Source organism: Leptodactylus fuscus, chromosome 3, assembly GCF_031893055.1.
Source record: "Leptodactylus fuscus isolate aLepFus1 chromosome 3, aLepFus1.hap2, whole genome shotgun sequence".
Taxonomy (NCBI): domain Eukaryota; kingdom Metazoa; phylum Chordata; class Amphibia; order Anura; family Leptodactylidae; genus Leptodactylus; species Leptodactylus fuscus.
This window is the reverse complement of record NC_134267.1, coordinates 198,108,649-198,130,622: the sequence shown is the minus strand read 5'-3', so window position 1 is coordinate 198,130,622 and position 21,974 is coordinate 198,108,649. Positions and strand designations below refer to the sequence as shown.

The window sequence follows — 21,974 nt, the reverse complement described above, 5'->3', positions numbered from 1 at the left end:
TGGTGGTAGTAGTGTGATGGTTTGATGTGGTGGTGTCATGGTGTGGGGTTGCATTGACAGCACCATGAATTCAGCATAACCTTAAACAGGTCATTCATGCTTGAAAACCCTTCAATACAGCTGTATTAAAACAATTGTGCACAGATGAGTAAAAAAAAAAAAAAAAAAAAAAAAACATCCGCAAAGATGTAAAAGACCCAGGAAGGGGGAAACAGGTCAGGCGTACCTGGGCAACAAACAGTATATGCAGTATCCCCCTTGCCCCCATACACACCAGGGGAACCAAACTTGGGGGATCATATCCAGGTCTACCACTTACCTAACTCTAACATTGATGGGCTGTTGACTTACTTTCTATAAAGGTATATTCCTACCAAAAAAAAAAACTTAAAGGGGGATGGGGGGTAGGGATGAAAGGCAATGAGCATAGCCATCATTCCGCTTGAGTCCTGTGTACCTTCCTTAACTGGTGAGGTGCCCCCCACCAACATCTGACAATCAGGAGGCATCCAACAACTCAACAATTCTAGCCATGGAGCAATTAAGAACCAGGCTCCCCGCTCCATATCTGGTGGTCATGTCCACTCATCGCCTCCTACTGGTCAGAAATCCAACATTACACCAGAACTATAACTTCTTCCACAATTACTTTATCTCCGGCCTTGATGCTCCTCTCCTGCCCTCAACCTGATTGTATGCCAAGTAAGACAAACCTTTCCACCCATCTGATCGAAGCGGCAAAGTCTTTAATTCCCAACCTCTGGCTAACAACTGAAGTCCCCTCAATAGCCCACTGGCTAGAAAAAGTGGCTTCAATTGCCAGATTTGAAGAACTGATTGCTTTGTCTAAAGGAAAAAAAGATAACTTCCTCCGCATATGGTCGCCCTGGCTCAAATTCAGAGGCTCACTACTCTCGAAGGACAGACACCTTACCTGAACCGTTTTCATACAGCCAGACCCTACTCCCCTTTAGTCTTTACTAAATAAATCCTTCCCCCTCCTTACTCCTCTTTCTCTTCTTTTCTCCGCCTTTATCTCCTTTTCTATCCTTCTATTGCTCACAAGTATAGTGCTATAACCTACCATGTATACCCACTGTAACAGTCACACATGGTCCTCATTTTTAGTCTCAGACTAGAGACTGACACTTAATTACCTTAAAGGGATATTCCCACGCCGCATACTCACCAGTCTTCGCTGCTGTAAATTCTTCTTTCTCCCTGCTTTGTTGCGTCATTGGTGGGCGGGGTTACATATGCAAAGCCAGCGGCGAGAAGACGTCGCTTCTATGCTGCTGGCCCTGAAGTGTGCGCTCCCGATGCATCTAGGCATCGGACGTACAGCCTTCACAATGCAATACAGACCCGGCATCCGCTGTAATAGAGAGGCGGATGCTGGGGAGTGTTAGACGCCGGCACAGGTGCCTGCAACATCGCTACGCTCCTGCCCTGCATGAAGCCAGCAGCAGCAGGAGCAATGCTGCTATTCCGCTCCTCCGCCCCCGCCTCTCTATTACAGCGGATGCCGGGTCTGTATTGGCGCACCCCCCCCCCAGGCTCGCTCCCTGAACTTAGCCCCTCCTCCCTCCCCTCTGAGAGCAGCAGATACATCACTTGACTTATGACCAGATAAGTCAAGGGATGTGTCAAAAAAAATGAATAAAGTAAGATAGTGGACAAACAAAGCAGTTTTGCTGAAGCAGTGTATTTAGGAAAAGTCTTACATTCACATTAACAAGCAGTATAGATAGGATCCTTGTGATGGGACAACCCCTTTAAGCTACTTATGTCAATGTCGCTATGAGAATGTACTTTGTTTTGCACCCCTTATATGTTTTTTCCATCTGTAAAAAATTGTTTAAAAATTCAATAAAATAAGAATAAAAAAAAAAAACTACTACCTATGGAGAAGAGGAGAGTTGCAGTTGGATCTCTAATGGCAGTGACAGAATAAATAAACAAAAAAATGGACCGAAAATGCCCAAAATATAAATATAGACAAACATAACATCAAATATAAGAATGGTGACAAAGATTGTATCACCGTTCTCATCTACCCACTCATTGTTTTATATATTCCTTCTTGGTGACACTGCAGTCCTTCTACAGCCTCTTCTACTAGTAACACCAGGCGGCAGTGATTCCTACTTTATATGTGCTCACCGGCGTCCTGTTACTAGGCATACATACTTGGCTTCCCTGGCTGCCGGTAGCGGTACGCTCGCTCGTGCTCCTTGTTGTTGCATTCTATGGCGACGCGGTCACGTGACTTGTAGTCACGTGAGGCCGCGGCCCGCATCGCCATGGGGCGGGTGGTTCCGCCCACTATATACGTCTCTAGGCGACGGTCCATTAGATATGACGTTTACTGAGGGCGGGCGTTCACTGGGGCCTCCGTCACGTGACTTCAGAGTGATGGTCAGGGTGATGGTTATTAGGATCTATGGTCTATAACCACACCATCCCCCGGAAGAAGGTTAAACGCCGAAACGCGCATCGGGGACAGGTGGGAGTAGCGCTCTGCAAGGTCTTCTCTTGATTCCCTTATTATGGGTATGTTACTTTCATATTGAATATACTTAAAGGGGTTGTCCCATCACAAGGATCCTATCTATACTGCTGGTTAATGTGGATGTAAGACTTTTCCTAAATACATTGCTTCAGCAAAACTGCTTTGCTTGTCCACTATCTTACTTTATTCATTTTTTTTTTTACACATCCCTTGACTTATCTTCATGAGTCAAGTGATGTATCTGCTGCTCTGAGGGGGGAGGGGCTAAGTACACGGGGGCCGCCAATACAGACCTGGCATGCCGGGTCTGTATTGGCATTGTGAAGGCTAGACTGGTCTCACTAGCTATGAGCGCGCACGCAGGGCCAGCGGCATCTCGCCGCTGGATTTGCATATGTAACCCCGCCCACCAATGACGCAACTAAGCAGGAAGACAGAAAATTTTACAGCAACGAAGACTGGTGAGTATGCGACGTGGGAATACCCCTTTAATAACTCTGCCTCATGGCTTCTTCCCTCTTCTGATACCTAGTTACTTACCGTATTTTTCGGACTATAAGACGCACTTTTTTTCCCCAAAATTTTGGGGGAAAAGAAGGGTGCGTCTTATAGTCTGAAGGTGGCGCCTGGCATCCGCTGTAATAGAGAGGCGGAAGCTGGCAAGTGATAGACGCCATTACAGGTGCCGGGGCCTGCGACATCGCTGCGCTCCTCTGCCCCGCATGAAGCCAGCAGCGGCAGGGGCTCCTCCGTGCCCCCGCCGCTGGCTTCATGCAGGGGAGAGGATCGTAGCGATGTCTCAGGCCCCGGTGTCTATCCCTCCCCGGCATCCGCCTCTCTAGTACAGCGGATGCCGGGTCAGTATCGGTGGCCCCTTCTCCCCCGGGGCCGGTCCCCACCGGCCCCGTACCTGTAAAGTTGCAGGCCGGCTCCTGCGCGGCGATATCGCAGGAGCCGACCTGTTCGGGTGACAGCCGGGAGCCTAATGAAGCTCTCGGGCCTGTCACTGCTATATATTAGTATTGCGGCTGGGTCTATGACCAGCCGTAATACTAATACACAGAATGTCCCATAGACGGCAATACAGTTGTATTGCCGTCTATGGGACTTGCGATCAAGTGACCGCAGGTTCAAGCCCCCGGGGGGGAATAAAATAGTAAAAAAAAATAAAAAATAAAATAAAAAAGCTTTAAAAATATGAAATAAATAAAAGTTCTAAATCACCTCCTGTTTTTTTTTCAATACAAGGTGATCTAAGCAATAGATATCCCCCAAAATGGTATAACTAAAAAGTACAGCTGGCCCCGCAAAAAAAAACGCCCTATACATCCCCATACAGCTGCAGGGTCACCTGTCAATGTGGCCTTGCAGCTGTTGCAAAACTACAACTCCCATATATTAAATATTTTACCAGTTTTTGCTTCAAAATTTTTTTTCCCCTATTTTCCTCCTCTAAAACCTAGGTGCGTCTTATAGTCCGAAAAATACGGTACTTCTGGCTTCCCAGTTTAATCTTGCCTGTCTAGTGGTTATTGGACTTGCTATCTGATATGTAATGTTATATAGATAACCTTTATATGCATGCATGCTATTGCATTTGTATCATTAATTCCATTACACCTAGGTTACTAATTAACTTGTTACATTTATTTGACCTCTTTCGGTACTATACCTGTATTTTATGTGGGGGCTTTATGGGGAGCCCTTATTATTCATACTTCCATGGTTTGTTGTTAGGGAGATGTAGCTAAACACTTATATTAACTTTAAAATGTATTGAGGCATTACGATTTATACTATACTTACCCTTACTTCATACTTACCTTGCATTGAGCCTCTACACACTTGCCTGATGGTACTGTCAATCTTTGTCACCATTTTTATATTTGATGTTATGTTTGTGTATATTTCTTAATAAATTTGTCTATTTATATTTTGGGCATTTTCGGTCCATTTTTTTGTTTATTTATTTTAGCAGGATCTGACAATGCAGATATTTACTGACTGTGTCTAGGGGCAATATACGACATTGTGACTTAATTTATGTCCCCTTGATTCCATGTTTGGTTTATAAATGGCAGTGACAGGAATGGAGGAGAACATGTTGTCAGGACTACAAAGATGTGCAAACTATATTTTAAAAATACATAACCTTTCATGATTTATTAGGTTTTAATCCACCATATATCTCTGGACAACCCTGGATGTTGTTTTGTGGTTTACTATGTATTGATATATATCCATGGTACATTTATGGCCACTTTTAAACACATTTATCAAAGAGTACTAAGATTATTCTCAGAGCTTCATGTTGTTACTCTGCCTGTGCCAGGAAACCCAGTCATCAGCAATTTAGATCACGAGGTACGTCTATTATTAATTTTACACACCTTTATCACACACATTTATATTTGCCTAAGTATGTGACCTCCCAAACTATCGGGATATCTTATCTTAATTAAGGCATATTTATAGAACGTTTTCTTTATCACAGTTTCTGCTGTGATTTTCATAATCACAAGACAACACTTTTTTATAAAGATGGTTGTCAGTGAAAATCATGGCCAAAGCTGCAGAAAAAAAAGTTATGACAACACATCCTAGAGCAGGGGTAGGGAATAGAGATGAGCGAGTACCATTCGAAACTCCCCTTTCGAATAGCACGCACCCATAGGAATGAATGGACGCAGGGGGTTAAGTGGCCGGCCGCCGGCAAAGTCTGTGTGCTGGCCGCTTCCATTCATTGCTATGGGTGCGTGCTATTCGAAACGGCCATTTCAAATAGTACTCGCTCATCTCTAGTAGGGAACCTTCGGGTCTCCAGCTGCTGTGACACTACAGCTCCCAACATGCACCATTCACTTCCATGGGACTTCCAAGAACAGCAGAGCAAGAATGCATGCCGGGAGTTGAAGTTTTGCAACGGCTGGAGCGCCGTACGTTCCCTATGTATGAAGAAAATGGGTCCGCACTCCTGTGTTTCTTAAAAGCTTCTTCTTTATTTCATCCTTTAAAATTCATCATTTTACAGGTACAAATGTGCAAGTGAAAAATTCTCCCCAAAAGTGACTAAAACATAATAACTGGCTGACGCGTTTCTGGGCGCTCTAGCCCCTTAATCGTAGCCCTAATTCAATCCTATTCCTGCCCTAGAGGAAACAGATAATGTGTTGTCCTGAAGGAAACTGGAGAAATAATGTTTTTGTGCTGGACAAAGTTCAGGAAACCCACATACTTCTATGTGCGACTAATATTCTAGAGCTCTGTAGAAGCAAGGAAGTCTAGAATAGCGAATAAGTGGTAAGACACATGTTGAAGAAACGCAATGGGGAACTTTATTAAGACTGACAATCCTTACACCATTCTTAATTCATTACCTGCCAGGCGCACAACTTGCTAGAATTACCAAGAGGCTAGATCTACACCAGTGACCTTTGGTTCACATCTGCGTTTGGCAATCCGTTCAGGGAGTCTGCATGGGGATCCCCTGAATGGACTACCGAATACATTTGCAAGCGTTGTGCAGTGAAAGCACACGGACCCCATAGACTATAATGGAGTCCGTGTGCTTGCCGCACGCTGTCCGCATGAATCATGCGGACAGGAAAGTAGATTGTGACATACTTTACTGTCCACATGTTCCCTGTAGAGATCTCATGACAAGCACACGGGCCCCATTATAGTCTATGGGTTCCCATGCGGACTCCCCTGAACGGATTACCGAAGCAGATATGAACGAGGCCTTAGGGCTGTGATGGCGAACCTATGGCATAGGTGCCAAAGGTGGCACTCAGAGCCCTCTCTTTGGGCACCAATCTGTGGAACAGATTATATTGTGGGGGCCTCTGTGCAGCAGATTATACTGTGTGGGGACCAGTGTGCAGCTGATTGGACTGTGTGTGGGGGGGTCGTTGTGAAGCAGATTGGACTGTGTGGGGGTTACTATGGAGCAGAAAGCTCTATAAAGCCCCATTCACATGACCGTATTTTTGCAGATTCGTAAACATCTGCAATTGTGGATGTGCACATTATTAAGGTTAAATTCCTGTGTTGGCACTTTGTGATAAATTAGTGGGTTTTGGGTTGCAGTTTGGGCACTCAGTCTCTAAAAGGTTCACCATCACTGCCTTAGGGACTGGAGGAGATTTGTGGTATAACGGATACTAGTTTTCTGGGCACAGAGGCAGAGATGTTCCACAGTGCAACAAAAATGCGCCAAGTTGAGGCACATTTATTTTTTAGGCAGAAATGCAGCTGAAAAACTGCTACATTTTACAGTCAAAGCAAAGTGACACTTGCATTTTTAAAAAACACAAGCTTTTAGGTTAAGGCCCCATGTTGCGTAAAGGCAGATTTTTTTTGTTGCAGATCCAGGAGTGGCTTGAGCAAAAGGTAGAAGCTTCCTATATATTCCTATACTGTATATTTCCCATTCCTTCTGTAGCTGTTTTTTGCTTTGGCTCAAAAATCCACAACAAAATCTGCAGCAAAAAAAGCTGCATTTCTGCAAAGTGCGGCCTCAGCCTTGCTGTTTTTTAATTCCATTGCATTTCTACTGCAGTGTTTTTTATGCAGCATTTTTATCTGTTTTTCATATGTGGTTTTAGGCTTACACTAAGGCCGCACATCGTGAGCTTCACCAAAAAAAATTTGCGGAAAAGACCATGACGGAAATGCATCGCAGTTTTTTCCACATTTTGTATAGAAAGTCCACAGAGTTTTTCTCTGCAGACTTTCTGCCCCTATTAGGGTAAGTTCACACGTAGTTTTTTGGATCGGAACATGAGGCAGCTTCTGCCTCAGGTTCCAATCCAAAAGCTGGGTCTCCGTGGCTGAAAGCCGGAGCACTGCGCATGCTCTGCTCCGGATTAGGCCCAATGAATGGGCTTAGTCCAGAGGAGGGAGTGTCTTCAGGCCGAATTGGAAGGCGACTCAGCCTGAAGAATGAGTACCTCACTTATTTTTTCCAGGAGCCGGAAGAAACAGCTCCCGGAAAAAGCTCCTGAGCGGCTCCAATTGATTTCATTATCCTTAGGGTGCATTCACACTAAGTATACGCTGAGCTGATTCTGAACGTAAAATACGTTCAGAATCAGCACGTACAAAACAGATCCCATTCATCTCTATGGGAGCCAGCATACGAGCGCTCCCCATTGAAATGAATGGGCTGCTTTTTTCCCTATTGGTTTCAATGTGATATGTGCGTATCACATTGAAACCAATAGGGGAAAAAGCAGCCCATTCATTTCAATGGGGAGCGCTCGTATGCCAGCTCCCATTGAAATGAATGGGATCTGCTTTGTACGCGCTGGTTCTGAACGTATTTTACGTTCAGAATCAGCTCAGCGTATACTTAATGTGAATGCACCCTTAGAGTAAGTTCAGACGGGGTTTTTTGGGCTGGATTTTGACGTGGAGGCCACCTCAGAATCCAGTCCAAAAATCGGCTAGCCACGACTGGATGCCAGTGCAGTGCATACAGTGCACCGGCATCCAGTCGCGGAATTCTGATAGTGAAAAAAAGAAGTGAACGACTCTCATTGAAGTCAATGGGAGGCATTTTTTGGAGCCAGATTCTGAGGTGGATTCCGCGTCAAAGTCCGGTCCAAAAAACCCCATGTGATCTTACTCGAATACCTATACGGAAAATGCCACCAATTTCAAAGGTATAATTGACATACTGCAATTTTCATAAAAAATGGTTTGCATTTTTAAAATCGCAGCTTTTCCGCTGCAGATTTTTTCTGTATTGTTTGGATGGGATTAGCCAAAATCCCATCCACTTTGAAGGTAATGTAAGTGTGTTCGCAACGTGGGGCCCGGCCTCATAGAGATTTTTTTTTATCCCACTTTGTCATACTTTATCCCACATTTGTATGGATTTACATTGTAAAAGGTTTTTAGGCAAAGTTACACTTCCTAATCTTGACTGATCAAGTGCATATAATGCAAATCTTGCTGGTAGTTTTACATACTCCTGGAAATTATCACCACATCCAGCCATCATAACGTTCTATTCTATGAGAACTAGTGTGGCTAGTGAGGAGTTAATTGAACTTCTTATCTCAGTTGTATTCAGTAGGTGTGCCTGTTTAATTACAATGTTACTATGGTTATTATCAGCCTTCTAGAGGAAACACCAAAGGAAAAATGAAAGGAAGAAATGCAGAGACTCCCTGCGTTCTATAGTAAATTGTATCAGCTCGGACTTTCCCAAGAAGCTGTAACCGGACCATAAAATAATATGCACAATCTTAATTAGAATCTTATATAGAGCAGATCTGTGACACTGTGTTTGGGGATTCCCAAAGGTGCAAAGTTAATGAGAGGAAATGCCATACTGGATACAATTGACCTAGAATATAATGGTTCCGAAAGAAGCCATGCCTGTGCTCTTCCACTCTTATCCCCTAGCAGAAGATGGAGCATTATTGATGTCTTAACTCTTTCTACTTGGGTAATCCCGTGGACATTGTACTTTCTTGAAGATTTGAAGGGTATCCTGGGCACCATGTGTATCCTGGGCACCGCTCAGTGGTTATGACTTGCTGCAGTCCTAGATTTCAATCTGACCAAGGACAACATCTGAATGGAGTTTGTATATTCTCTCTGTATTTGTGAGGGTTTCCTCCAACGTTCAAAAGATATACTGATAGGCAGTGGTTTAACAATCACAGGAAGTTTCGACAGTGACCATACCCAGTGGGGTCTGGAGATGGCCGGGGCCCCATACCATTTTCATAGCTGTCGGGGAAACCCTATACATACTATTATTAGAAAGGGTTTTCAATGAAATGGAAAGACGGCGCTCTCAGGTCACAACAGGATTTTATTCAAAAAGACAATGATGCACAACGCTAAAAAATCGCCGCGTTTCGGGCACACCTGCCCTTTCTCAAGTGCGTAACTAATTAGAAAATAGATAAAACAAGTATTCACTTCAACGTTTTTTTGGCCAGAGAAGCACTTAGGCCTAAGTTAAAATATACAATGAATTCAAAAAATAATAATACATGATTTATAAAACAATAGTAAAACAAATCTCATATACCAACCTTATCATTTAAAATATAAAAAAATCTATATATACATAATAACAAGTAAATGTGCCAAATCATCTCAATCTCATGATAGAAAGCCATTGCATATCAAACACTGATCGTTAGCATGCATCATTGTGTTGTTATTTATATCAATGTGGCTACCAATAATCCCTAGTTTACAACTACAGCAAAAAAAGGGGGAGCATAGAGAGTCTTACCTTCACACAAAGCTCGGTCAGTCTGGAAGATGTATACAAATTGTATGCCGTGTGCTTCTAGGTTTAAATATAGTGGAGCTCGTTTGGCTCCCTACATTCCTTGGAGTGTTGCCAGATGGTGCGATTCAGGTTGGAGAACATATATGTCCGCGCAAAATATTAAAGCTACACAACAATGTGCTCTAAGTTGTAGCGCATATGTGACTCACGCGTGCGTGGTATATTTAGCATTACTAAGCGCATAGCTAAGTGCTCATACGTGATATGCATATTCGTGGTATGATTACCATTACGGAGCACGTGACTGAGTGCTCATACATAATTCGCGCATGCGTGGTGTATTTAACATCGCGGGACACATGACTAAGCGCTCATATGGTAAATAAAAGGTATTGATGTTTATTCTGACAATAGGGAGGTATCCGTGCTGAAAATAACATTACCGATATCTCCAACCCCGGGGCACATAACAAGAAAGCCCTGTAGACACTGTAGGCTTTTTAACAGTATATAAAACTGCATATGCATGAGGACATGAAAGGTCCTCTTTAAGTGTCATAATAGCCTTCATTGCTTGAACCGAGGGGTAATACAATATTATTTAGGGCCAGTTTGCAGAAGTTTTTACAGGCCAACCAGTATCCTTCCTCCCTGGACCCATCTTCTCAATCACACTACAGGGCCCCACATATCATCTTGCAGCTGTGAGTGTGTAACCCTGGCTTACAGAAAAAGGAACCCACTGAAGTCAATGGGAGGCTTTTTATTCAGCGCTGAAATTCCACACCAAATTCCTCACCATTTTCCTCCATGTGAATGTACCCTTTAGAGGGCCCTAGTTCAAGGCAAGAGCCAAGCAGTAGAATACTGACAGGACCCAGTGGCCTAACTAGGAATGGCGGGGCACCGTGGCAAACTTTTGACATGGGCACCTCGACCGACCCCCCCCCCCCCCACGCATTCCTGAGCACTCTAATATGCCCCATAGTGGCCCCTGCACACAGTATTATGCCCCATAGTGGCTCCTGCACACAGTATTATGCCCCTCAGTGGCCCCTGCACACAGTATTATCCCCCATAGTGGCCCGTGCACACAGTATTATCCCCCAAAGAGGCCCGTGCACACAGTATTATCCCCCATAGTGGCCCCTGCACACAGTATTATCCCCCATAGTGGCCCCTGCACACAGTATTCTCCCCCATAGTGGCCCCTGCACACAGTATTCTCCCCCATAGCGGCCCCTGCACACGGTATTATCCCCCATTCTGGCTCTGTACACAGTATTATGTCCCATAGTGGCCCCTGCACACAGTATTATGTCCCATAGTGGCCCCTGCACACAGTATTATGTCCCATAGTGGCCCCTGCACACAGTATTATAGCCCATAGTGGCCCCTGCACACAGTATTATGTCCCACTGTGGACACCCATAAACAATTATTATACTCTGGGGTCTTTTCAGACCCCAGAGTATAATAATCGGAGACCCGGGGGGAGAAAAAAATAAAAAAAAAAACAACTATTACTCACCTATCTCCCGTCTCCTACGCTGTCAGCCTCCGAAGTAGTTGCTCTTCAATGATGTCAGACGTCACATGATCCGAAAAGACCCGCGAGTATAATGATAGCAGCGGTAGTGGGAACTTACTCTTTTTTAAGGCTGCGTTCACACAGAGTTTTTGGTCAGGGGTTTGGTCAGGAAAAATCCGCTCAGGAAAATTCCTGAGGCGTTTTCCACCTGAAAAAAAAAAAAAAACAATGCAAGTGAATGGGAGGTGGAAAATCCGCCTGGCGTTTTTTGTCAAAAATGCCTCAGGAAACGCCTTAGAAAAAACAATAGTGGTTTTTCTGCCTCCCATTGACTTGCATTGAATTTTTCAGGCTGAAAACGCCTGAAGAATGGACATGTCGCTTCTTTTTTTTTTTTTTTCTGCTAACAGAACATCCACTAGTTGATTTTTCCGCTAGTGGAACATTTGCTAGCGGGGGGATAAAAAAAAGCTTTAGGGTAAGGGCCCGTTCACACAGAGTAAACCCGCGTGTATTTTGGCAAAATACACGTGTAAAAATAAGACTTCATTGACATTTTTTTACATGTGTAAAAAAAAAAAAAAATACATGTCAAAATATAGTCTTATTTTTACACGTGTATTTTGCCAAAATACACACGCGTTTACATTCCATGGGGCTGTACCCTACTTATATTCTCCTGAGTATGGCAGAGAAGTGACGTCTCCACCAGTCTGCCCTGTCCCCACATTCCAGCTCTTGGCAACGCTACACACAAAAGCCCTACAGATCAGCTAACATCAATAGCAATGACAGTGTTAAAACTGACAGCTCCATCCACTGTGTAGTGGCAGTCAGTGATTACAGCAGTTTAGAGATACAAATCCCTACAAGCTGAGCTGCATTAATCACTGACTGCCACTGCACAGGGGGTGGCGCTGTCTGCTTCTAGTTCTATGCAGTGAAGACATAAGCATTTTTAATAGTGGGCAGTAATCTTATCAGTATGGGAGGTGGAGCAGCAATGCCTTATATTACAAGTATGTATTACTTTCACTTTTCATTCCTCTAGGAGATCCTGAGCAGCTCAGTTTTTGACCAAGGTTCAGTAAGTACTATATATATTCCACTATAAATGGTATATTCCGTGTGCTGTAATCTTTACTAATTCACAAGTAAGTGTCAATCCCTGACAAAAGTAATGTTTGTTGAGCTTTCATGAGTAAAATATATTTGTGATGTATTTTTGGACAGAAGAATCGTTGCCAGTGTGGAGAACTACTCGTCTTATGTTTACCTGCTTGAGTTTTCTCACACAGATTAAATCTCACTATCTGAATCCTAAAGCCGAGGACCCATGGGTCGGAAACTCCGCGGTGGAAATGCCATGGGAAAAATCGCTGCGTTTTACAGTAATTGCAAAGTGGATGGGATTCATGCACATCCCATGCCCACGTTGCAGTAAAAACTGCAGCGCGGACACGCTGCGATTTCCAAAACCAGCGCAGTTTTGGAAATGGCAACATGTCAATTATATATACGGAAATGCCGGTGGCTTTCCCGTAGATATAATGGTAACAGAAAATCCGCGGAGGAAAACGCTCTGAACTTTCTGTTTAAAGCGCTGCGGGAAGAATCGCGATCGTCCCATGGGGCCTTAGCCTCAAGCATTTGCTATGGTGAATAAGTTGCTAGTGAGAACCTTAGCTTAATAAAGTATATTACAATAATGTCATGTAGACGCCAATGCAGTTGTATGGATAGCTTGTGCTGCTGCAAACTCTGTAGCCCCGCCAGCTGCACCTCTGGTCATGGTGCATATGTTGCCCTGTATCTGTATAATTATTAATAGAATATCCATTTTATCTTTTGTAGTCTCTCCCATTTCTCGAGTATTTGCTGCACACAACTGCACAGAAGTAAAAAAAATTCTAGGACCAACCATGGTATGTTACATTATTGTGTCCTTGTCTGTTTTACCGTGGAAAAACTATCATGAATACTAATGTTAATTTCTTTTTTTTATTAGACATCTAACCCAGATGAAGCTGAACTGATACCACTTAAAGTAAGAAATTATTTTACAGATTATAATTATTAGATTCCTCTCAGTTAGGATTACATTACATACAAGAATTGCAGAATCAGTCAAGAATATTTTCTATTCTCACTTTAAGCATTAAAATTGCAAAAGTCTCAAAAAAGCAAAGCAACAATTTCACCAGTTTGTGTTCAAGATATACACTGATCGTTCCATTGCCCTTAGTGTAAAATAAGAATAATACATAGGATCACCTTGGTAGTCCATTGCACATAGTAAAACCTATATGAAGCCAAACACGAACCTCTATGATTCATACTATGGCTCTATAGGCAATCTGTCTTATACTGTATAGTGCCTCTATACAACATCATTCAATGCATTTCAGTGCTTTTAGAGGAGAATGTATACTTAAAGGGGAGGTATATAAAAAAAAAAAAAAAAAAAAAAAAAAACAATACTCGCCTACCCTTGGGTAACTGTTTGGGTGGCATTTCCCCCGCTACTTCTGGTGTCAGGACTGGCCAGGAAATGCTGCTGCCCATTCGGCCACTGCATCCAATCATTGGTCTGAGCAATGACATGTGAGATATTAATGGCACATTGTCAGTGACATATTAAACCTGAAAACTGCTTTAGACTAAGGCCCCATGGGTTTTCCCGCAGCAATAAAGCGCTGCAGGAAAAATCGCGGTGACAATGCATCACGGTTCTTCCCGAAGCACTTTAAACAGAAAGTTCAGAGTTTTCCTCCGCCGACTTTTTGTTGCAATTATATCTATGGGTAAACCGCCGGTGTTTCCGTAGGTATAAATGACATGCTGTGATTTCCAAAAACGGTGTGGTTTTGGAAATTGCGACGTGTCCACACCATGGTTTTTGAAACAAAGTGGGCATGGGACTTGCGTGAATCCCATCCACTTTGACTGTACTGTAAAATGCTGCAATTTATCCCACAGTGTTTCCGGCCCATGGGACCCCGACCTTAATCCCTTCCCCTTACAGACTTCCCTTTAGACTTCCTGACGCAGGTCCATTTTTCAAGTCTGACATGTGTCACTTTAATGCTAACTCACCAAAGGGTTAAGGGGATATCATCACTCCTTAGGGAGAGACCACCATGTAGGTGTGTGGAGTCTTATTAAGCCATAAGCACTTCAATGTGAGGGATCATGGGAAGAATATGCAAATCTGTCTTCCATGATGTAAATAAGAAGACATTGCCTCAGTCATGCAGACCACTAGGGGGCACTCCCTTTAACATCATGCCCAACCTTCCCATAGGCTTTTGCTGCAATGATGTAGGATTTTACCAAGTACAGTCTCTCAGCCGAGGACAGCTGTTTCAATGCTGCAGGAAAAATCGTGGCATTTTGCAGTATGGGCAAAGTGGATAAAAAAAATCCCATTTCCCATGCCCACTTTGCAGTAAATAACACCGTACGGACACTCCACGATTTCCAAAACCGGTGCATGTCAATTATACCTACGGTATAATTGTAACAGTAAACTCCGCAAACTTTCTGTTTAACCCCTTCCCGACATGCGCCGTAATAGTACGGCGCGTGTCGGGTTTGTAACTATGGCAACCGCCCGGGAGCCGGGCGGCCGCCATAGCCGCTGGGTGTCTACTGCTTTAAGCAGTAGACAACCGGCTCTAATGCCTCCGATCGGTCCCCGGACCGATCGGAGGCATTAACCCCTCCGGCACTGCTGTCAAAGGCGCCGGAGGCGCCATTTTCCCGGTGGCGCATGGGCGCCGCCATTTTGGCAGGGATCGCCGGCTCCTGGAGCATGCTCCAGGGCCGACGTCATGTTGCCATGACAGCCGGGAGCCTTGTTAAAGGCTCCCAGCCGGTCTGCAAATTCTCTCTTTTGCAGGCTGGTGTATACAGCCTGCAAAAGAGATGATGATTTTTTGCAATGCATTAGCATTGTAATGCATTGCATTAGTGATCAGACCCCCTGGGCTTCAACACCCCTAGGGGGTCTAATAAATGCAAAAAAAAAATAAAATAAAAAAAAGTAAAAAAAAAATATAAAAAATATAAAAAGTATTAAAAGTTCAAATCACCCCCCTTTCCCTAGAACAAATATAAAAGTAGTTAAAAACTGTGAAACCTATACATGTTAGGTATCCCCGCGTCCGAAATCGCCCGCTCTACAAATCTATAAAAATATTTTTCCTGTTCGGTAAACGCCGTAGCAGGAAAAATAGTCAAAAGTGCCAAACCGCCGTTTTTTCACTGTTTTGATTCTGATAAAAATTTGAATAAAAAGTGATCAAAGTAATAACATTTCCCGAAAATGGTAGAACTAAAAAGTACACCCGGCCCCGCAAAAAAAGACGCCCTATGCATCCCTGTACACCTATGTATAAAAAAGTTACGGCCGTCGGAATATGGCGACTTTTAGAAAAAAAAAATTTTAACACCGTTTTGGAATTTTTTTTAGGGGTCAAAATGTAAATAAAACCATATAAATTTGGTATCCCTGGAACCATACCGAAACACAGAATATAGGGGACATGTCATTTTGGCTGCACAGTGAACGCCGTAAAACCAAAGCCCGTAAGAAATTCGCAGAAATGCATTTTTTCTTCAAATCCACCCCATTCTGAATTTTTTTCCTGCTTCCCAGTACATTATATAGAATAATTAATGGTAGCATCATCAAGAAAAATTTGTCCCGCAAAAATTAAGACCTCATATGGCTCTGGGAGCGGAGGAATAAAAAAGTTATGGGGTTTAGAAGGAGGGGAGTCAAAAACGAAAAACGAAAATCAAAAAATGCCATCGGCGGGAAGGGGTTAAAGCCAGTATGAGCGCAAAATGGTCTTAGTCTGGCCAGTGTGTTTTGTGCAGCTACTCTCTCCCATAATTCATAGTTTTATAAGTCTTTATGAAATAAAGGACTGGTTTTATGAAAAGTTGCCTGAGTGAGTGACCCCCATTTATCATTTTTTGTATGTATTAATAGAAAACTGCTAACTATATTAGGCACCAGATCAATGTATAATACTTCGGCACATCAAAATTCAATGTATGAAAAAACTTTATTCCATAATCTTCATATAAATTTTAAAAAAAATTACACACAGCCAATCAAAAAATAGAGCATCTGGATATTCGATGTCAAAGTCCGAACGTTTTGGTCTCAAGGACGTTCATCTGCATGACACCTGATGTGGCACATCATATGGAGCAAAACTGCTGTGTGGTACCATATGATATGGTGCTCTATATGATATGCCACATCAGATGTCATGCAGATGAAGATCCTTGAGACCAAAACGTTCAGACTTTGACATCGAATATCCAGATGCTCTATTTTTTGATTGGCTGTGTGTTTAATTTTTTTTATATGAAGATTATGGAATAAAGTTTTTTCATACATTGAATTTTGGTGTGCTGAAGTATTATACTACAATTTGTGACGGGACTTCCCAAATAGTTTTTGGCACCCATTTACAGGAATAATTGGTTCCCTTATAAGGATTGCATATCTTTTGCATATAATTGTTGGACATCAGAGACGGACTGGCGGATTCCTGGGATTTTCCAAGAACCATATAGATTTAGATTCTAGTCTGTATCAATATATCCTAAAATTCACCAACTGAAATGAAGGTTTATGAATGCAGAATGATTAATGTTTCATATTTTGTCGTTCACAGACAGAATTCTCTGATGAATCCCCTGCTGACATTGTCCAGAAAGATCAGAACAAATTATTCCTCCGTCAGTTCGAAAAGGTACATTCACTGGTTCAGAACATTAACTATGGCTTAAAAGGGACCTTTTAACAGCTCAACCAACTCCAATTCATTGGCACACCACTCATTCTGGTACGGTTGGAATTATTTCTGTAGCCCCCACTGTTCCCGATCAATCATTTTCGTTAGTTTCAGCACAATTATGCTCTCTACTGTCAAGTGGGCAGTCCCAGGCTGGGGCAGGAAGATGGGGACCTCCCACCTGACTACAGAAAGTATAATAATGCAACTAGCAACCATTATTGGTGGGATGGTGGGAGCTCCAGAAAAAAAATGCCCCATAATCAGTGGTTCAGAACCTAATGAAGAGGAGGTGGTGAAGGGTCATCCTTAATTTTTGTACATAGTGTCAACTTTTTGTTTTTTTTTGCCTTAGTATATAACTAGAAAAGTTTACTAAGTATCATTTTATTGTATCATTGTGAACAGATTAAAGAATTTCTTAAAGAATTTAAAGACACGACTAAATCCTTGATCGAAAAAATTCCGGGCTGCATTACAGAAATGACAACAATTGCAGATGAGCTGGACAATTTCCACAGAGGAGCCACCATTGCCAGTGTTACAGGAAGTTCAGTTGGAGTTGCTGGAGGCATCACAACGATTGTAGGCCTGGCATTGGCCCCCTTTACACTTGGTGCATCACTGATTGTTAGCGGTGTTGGTTTGGGTGTTGCTATAGCTGGAGGAGTCACTGGCGCGGGGGCTTCTATAGCTGATACTGTCAATATTAAAACCAAATGCAACAGAATACAAGAGATTGTGAATGAGATTAATGAAATGATGAACCGTTTAAAAGAGATTTCTGATAATATTAATGCAGAAGTTACAAACTTACAGCATAGATGGAAAGGAGAGGAACTTCTTAATATTAGCAGAGTATTTGGAAAAGGCGCAATAGCTGCAGTGGAGCTTAGCAGAATGGTACAGCTGGGTAAATTATCTACAGTGGCATCTCGAGGGGCCCAGGTAGCCACCCGGGGGGTTCAGGCAGCTGCAGCTATTTCTGGAGTTTTAGCTGCCCTTTTCATTATCATTGATGCAGTTTTTATTGTTAAGGGAGCAGTAGACCTGCACAACGGGAGCAAGACTGAGGAAGCTGCAAAGATACGAACCTGTACTAAGGAGCTGCAATTAATATATGAAGATTTGCAGGAGGTCAATACCTCATTCTGTAAGGATATGACAAGTATTTTATGATAAATAATTTAGTTTTAAAAGAAGGAAATTAAAGGGAACTTCTCTTGCGTTTTTCCAACCCTAAACTGGTCCTGTATAAACTCACACCCTGTGCATCTGACATGTAGAATATCAGTCTGACATCTGACAGTGATGGGCATGTCCAGTGGCGTAACTACCGCCATAGCAGCAGAGGCAGCTGCCACAGGGCCCGGGACATTAGGGGCCCGGTGACAGCTGCTACCGCTGCTATCAGTATACTCGGGTATACTGCAAGGGCCACTATGGGGGATAATACTGTGTGCAGGGGACACTATGGGGGATAATACTGTGTGCAGGGGCCACTATGGGGCATAATACTGTGTGCAGGGGCCACTATGGGGCATAATACTGTGTGCAGGGGCCACTATGGGGGATAATATTGTGTGCAGGGGCCACTATGGGGGATAATATTGTGTGCAGGGGCCACTATGGGGCATAATACTGTGTGTAGGGGCCACTATGGGGGATAATATTGTGTGTAGGGGCCACTATGGGGGATAATACTGTGTGCAGGGGCCACTATGGGGGATAATACTGTGTGCAGGGGACACTATGGGGATAATACTGTGTGCAGGGGACACTATGGGGGATAATACTGTGTGCAGGGGACACTATGGGGCATAATAGAACGCGTAGGAGGGGGTCGGTGTAAAAAGTTCGCCATGGGGCCCCAACATTCCTAGTTACGCCACTGGGCATGTCAGTCAATTCTGCACACGGTGTGATTTAGCACAATGACTGCATGGCTAGATGAAGCTCCTCCCTGCACCCCGCAACTAGTTAAGGTAAATTTGCATAGACCAATTCAAGGTTTTCAAACCTTATAAATTAATATTCAGCATCAGAAAACTTATTGAGAGGCAACATAGGAAAGGTCCTAACTCTATTCTACAAGTCCTGGAGATGGTTTAGAAGGAAAGAAACACCTTACAAGTTCCCTTTAATGATTCTGGCACTTCTTATACAGTCCTATGTGTGAGTTACAGAATATCTGTATAACACAGGCTTCGGTTCATTCAGCCATCTTGCTCTGTATACTCCATGTTTAACCTTTGCATAAACTTTCTTGGTAAATAGAGTGTTTTTGTAAAATGCTGATTATTGTAGTTTCTTATTAGGACATCCTGTTATAAGTCCTTGAGTGTTCTCCACACTCCCATACTCCCCACATATGGGAAGACATGGTGATAAGAGCTAGGCCTCATTAAAAATCTTATGTGAAACATTCTGAAGGTCTACTGGCTATAATGAGTAGAATGATTTAATGTGGTCAGGTGCTCAAGATGGCGGACACGGATATTCATGGGATACTCATGGGTGCACGTGCTCGTCATATGTAAACACCCTTTTTGTTCTCTGACCAATTATCCTATTAATAGGTGAAAGTTTGTGAGTTTGGATGTTTGTGGGTTTGTGTGTTTGGATGTTTGTTCCTCAATCACGCAAAACCCGCTCCACCGATTTGGCTCAAAGTTTCCACAAACACAGTTACTACACTGGATTGCGCAATAGGCTACTTTTCGTCACTATAGCGCACATACGGTTTTCCTAGGACCCCCACAAAACCTAAACCCACATCTCCATCTGTGTAATCTCACACACTTTCAAGTATAGCAAACCACAAAACTTCCTATTGCCCTCTCTGGCCTAGCCCCTAACCCCACACAATCACATTTACACATACTTTAAGACTTTGCCCCTCACCTTAACGATACTGCAGGAGGCTACTTCTTCCATGCTCCGGTGCAGCCATGTTTGCCGACCCTCCACCCCTTGCACGCTCCGTGACACCGCCCATCCAGCCACTCCACTGTGTTGCCAGACATATGCGCATGTTACCATACACATGCGCATGTCACATACAGAACGTGTTCCTGCACGCCACCATTTTGCGCCTCCAACGTCGGCCGCAGCACCCGACATACTGTCTCCAGCCAGCTACACTCCCCGACGGCACTGTGACCACCCTGCTGTTTCGTCTTCACCATCCATACACGTTCCCAAGCTCTACACGCCACACTGGTAAGTTCGGCTCCACAGCCACAATCACTCCTCCTCTACTCTCTGCTGTACCCTTTGAACACACCATACACAATCTGCCTGTCTGCCGTCTCCTTCAATTCCCCCCCCAAAACACCAGACATTCACTTAAACCTGACTTCAGCCCTTTCCGACATACACCGTACTACTACAGCCCATGCTGGCTGGCTTCTTATACCAAGTGCCCGCCATACACGCCTCTGTCGCTACTGGTGCTCAGTTAACTCTTTGCCGACATACGCTGTATGCCGGCGGGTTCGCTATAGCAGCCAGATGGCCGCCATAGCCCTCCTGTTGCCTAATATTCCATGCTCTTGGCAAGTCAGCATCATGTCCAAGGTTGCTGGCCACAGCAATTGTGGACATGACCCTTTCGGCACCGTAATGTCCCCGATTGCTGCCCACAGCAATCGTGGACATTACACTGTCCTACCACATACCTCTACGGCGCCTCCAGTCTGTCCCCCGCTGCGCATACCTTTCCTCCTCTTCATGTACGACACCTACACTCTGCTACCCTGCCGGTGTCTGGTTGCTATAGCAGCCGGCAGGTCTCACACGCCTCCCTATCAGCTAACTCCTGTCAGCCTTCTGCGCGCTACGCCACCTAGCCTGCAATACCACTGCTGCTATTATGCAATGCATTGCAATGCAGTACTATTGCAATGCATTGCATTACTCATCACACTCCCTGCTACCCCTCTGGGGTCTACCAAAAAATACAACTGAAAAAAAAAATCCGAGTTCAACTCACAACCCTTTCTCTAGAAGACATTAAAAAGTACTTACCGTTTTTTTCCAGACTATAACATGTCCTTTTTTTCCACCCATATTTGGGGGGAAAAGAAGGGTGCATGTTATAGTCCAAATGTGGCCGCTAATACAGACCCCGCATCTGCTGTAATAGAAAGGCGGATGTCGGGGAGGGTTAGATGAAGGGCAGAAGCGTAGCCATTTCGCAGGCCCTTGTACCTGTGCCGCCATCTAACCCTCCCCGCCATCCGCCTTACTATTACAGCGGATGCTTTGCTGATAATTTGCTGCATATTTCTGGAACAAATTATAATACATGTGTAAGATCACATATATAATAATGCTTGAGATACTTGTATGTCTGCATTATGTAGTAAACAGAGGCATAACCTAAAGCTCCGAGGCCTAAATGCAAAATCTGTAACAGGGCCCACTCTTACCATATACCATGTATAATACTGGTGTCTTACTATGCTGTAGAGGAGCCATTGGGCCACATCTGCCACCACAGCTGGTAGAGACTGATATCTCGTCACCCCTCTTCAAAGTGGCCTGGAAAAAAATCTAAAAGTGGCCCCACGTAGTGGGCGGGTCGAAATTAGACGAAAACATGGCCAGCACAAGTAGGCTGAATTCAACAATGTGTTGAACTAAATAAAAGTACCTTTTAATACTTGCACTTACCCCTCTCTTCTCGTATCTGCTGCCTGGTAATCGCTGCCGCTCTGTCCATGCTGTTTGAGTCAGGTCACGGTTTAAACCAATCACTGACCTTGGAGGTGACCTCTAAACAAATGGCCATCACCTCTGAGGCCTTTGAGGTTATGGCCTCAGAGGTGATGGCCATTTGTGACCAAAAAC

General features: G+C 43.7%; 1 protein-coding gene across 1 annotated transcript; it reads left to right on the top strand.

The window, feature by feature from the left end:
* Positions 1–2,406: 2,406 nt before the first annotated feature.
* Positions 2,407–19,513, top strand: LOC142196801 (apolipoprotein L4-like). The gene is made up of 6 exons (XM_075266780.1): positions 2,407–2,553; positions 12,356–12,391; positions 13,159–13,229; positions 13,313–13,351; positions 17,001–17,078; positions 17,529–19,513. Exons 3-6 carry the CDS (start codon positions 13,227–13,229, stop codon positions 18,297–18,299), a joined length of 891 nt encoding a protein of 296 aa, XP_075122881.1. The 5' UTR covers positions 2,407–2,553; positions 12,356–12,391; positions 13,159–13,226; the 3' UTR covers positions 18,300–19,513.
* Positions 19,514–21,974: the final 2,461 nt, after the last annotated feature.

Bases quoted from the DNA above. Each gene is read 5' to 3' on its own strand.
- LOC142196801 (XM_075266780.1), top strand. The intron at 13,352-17,000 runs GTAAGAAATTAT...TGTCGTTCACAG, and splicing joins CTGAACTGATACCACTTAAA to ACAGAATTCTCTGATGAATC. The intron at 17,079-17,528 runs GTACATTCACTG...CATTGTGAACAG, and splicing joins TCCTCCGTCAGTTCGAAAAG to ATTAAAGAATTTCTTAAAGA.